Source organism: Rhinichthys klamathensis, unplaced genomic scaffold (genome assembly GCF_029890125.1).
Source record: "Rhinichthys klamathensis goyatoka isolate OS25496 unplaced genomic scaffold, OSU_Roscu_1.1 h1tg000769l_1, whole genome shotgun sequence".
Classification (NCBI taxonomy): domain Eukaryota; kingdom Metazoa; phylum Chordata; class Actinopteri; order Cypriniformes; family Leuciscidae; genus Rhinichthys; species Rhinichthys klamathensis.
This window is the reverse complement of record NW_026607169.1, coordinates 185001-187500: the sequence shown is the minus strand read 5'-3', so window position 1 is coordinate 187500 and position 2500 is coordinate 185001. Positions and strand designations below refer to the sequence as shown.

The window sequence follows — 2500 nt, the reverse complement described above, 5'->3', positions numbered from 1 at the left end:
GTCTGTTGAAATTAATATTAAAATATATTTAGAAACAATATCCAAATGTAAAAACTTAAAAGCAAGGAAAACTACACAGCTGTTTAATATGTACAAGTTTTTTTCTGTAAAATGTCTTTTTTGTGATTGAAAATGTTGCATAATGCATACATGTGTTGTTTACCCCTGACATGTGTGTTTATATGTACTCCTGTATGTAAATTATGTTTTGTTCTTATTAAAATGCAGTAAAAAACCTGCAAAAAATTATATATATATATAAAAAATGTATTTATTTTGCTGTTGCTTTATATAAGGAAAAGAAACGGTATGAATCAGAATTAAGAACTAGTTAAAGAGCGATATATAATGGATATATATTATTAATATGTAATGAATCAGATTGAGATTTCAGATGACGTGAGCTTGATTGATTGATTGATTGATTGATTGATTGGTTGATGAGGACTGACCGTATCCGTTGTCGCTGTATGAGGACGGATGTTCTCCCAGGATGGCCTGTCGCTGTCGGCCTTTACCGCGCTCTACAACACACACACACACACACACACACACAGAGCCTGTAAATACACTCACATTTACACTGATAACACGTTCACCATGAGAACATGAGCACAGAGAAACACAGAGATGAACATAAAGAAGACCTAATAAATACTAACCATAAAACATTTCATCTGAATGGTGTGACACAGAAACATACACACATTTGTGCACACACACATTCTAAAGCACACTCACTCACTCAAACACACACACACTCATACACACACATTCTAAAGCACACTCACTCACTCACTCAAACACACACACACACACACTCACTCAAATACACACACACACACTCATACACACATTCTAAAGCACACTCACTCACTCAAACACACACACTCTGAAGCACACACAAACACTTACTCAAACACTCTAAAGCACACTCACTCAAACACACGCATACACTCAAACAGTCAGTCAAACACACACAAACATACACACATGCGCACTCACACACTATCAAGCACACTCACTCAAACACACACACACACACACACACACTCAAACACACATGCGCACTCACACACACTCATACACACATTCTAAAGCACACTCACTCACTCACTCAAACACACACACACACAGTCAGTCAAACACATACACACATGCGCACTCACACACTCTCAAGCACACACAAACACTTACTCAAACACTCTAAAGCACACTCACTCAAACACACGCATACACTCAAACACACCTACAGTCAGTCAAACACACACAAACATACACAGATGCGCACTCAAACACTCAAGCACACTCACTCAAACACACACACACACAAGCACACACACACTCACACTCAAGCACACACACACAAGCACACACAATAAAACACACACTCACTCAAAAAAACACACTCACTCATTCAAACACACTCTCTCTCACACACACACACACACACATAGAACGTTCTTTCAAAGTTGTCTGGTGTTTAATAATCCAGAAATAATGTTTTCATAACGCTAGCGAAACATTCGGGTGAGAGAAAGACTTTGTAAATCAGGCTGCAGTCAAACCCAATCCTCTTCAGAAGCCGAAACACACAATCAAGCCGTCAAACGCACAAATACTCAGAAGTGCTTTTACAGCCGAAGCAGTTCAAACAGAGAAAGAGTTAAAGAGTCGCTCTCAGAAACACACACACACGCATGAGCGAAGAGAAACACGAGCACGTGTGTGTGTGTGGATGTGTTTGACATCGAGTGTTTGTGGACAGAAGAGGAAGCGCTCCTCTATCAGTCTCATCCACACAGCTACGCTAATCACCGCTAAACTAGCAGCTAGCGCTCGTCTACAGCGGTTTCAGCTCAATGTGACCGGCTTCAACCATCAGCGGCACAACACGCTTCCTCAACACACACTGATTCAGTCAAACACACATTTATTCAGACATCTTCAACATTTCTCACATTATCACAGTTTATTCGCTGTAGTTTAGAAAATGGGGATGAAATATGACAATATTTGACTGGTTTTGTCCGTCCTTCTGTTAGACTCTCACACATGAATTATGTTGAATATCTGTCAGCTGTTAAATTTAACTACACAATTAGATAATACCAGTTTAGCTCAACCAGTGACCAAGCAATGCTTCATGCTGTTCAGTGTGTGTGTAAAAAGAGCATTAGCAATTACAGAAAACACACTTCAGCAGAACATGATCAGCTCAAAGTGGAGGAATCATTTTTGGTCCCAATCTTTACTTGTAGTCACTGTATGAAGAATTATTGGGTGTTATATGTCACAGTTTACTTTATTTTGCTCTCCTCACTTACAGAAATGAACTATAGTGTCCTGCACACACTAGTGAAAACATATCAAAAATGATATCTGGTGTCTGAATAATGTTTGGTTTGACTGTATAACGCATGGATGATGAAACGCGTGGATTCAGAACAGAAAGTGCTGAGGGAAAGGCGGAGACTAAAGAAACAGGAGATGTTTAACA

At 39.3% G+C, this 2500-nt stretch overlaps 1 protein-coding gene across 1 annotated transcript in view; it reads right to left on the bottom strand.

Annotated features, from left to right (window-relative positions):
- The window catches only part of LOC130077703 (heterogeneous nuclear ribonucleoprotein L-like), a 52876-nt gene that overhangs the window by 8716 nt on the left and 41660 nt on the right, over window positions 1-2500 (bottom strand). The window contains exon 7 of the mRNA XM_056243019.1: window positions 453-524. Within this exon, the coding sequence (XP_056098994.1) occupies window positions 453-524 (72 nt within the window). The remainder of the gene's footprint in view (window positions 1-452; window positions 525-2500) is intronic.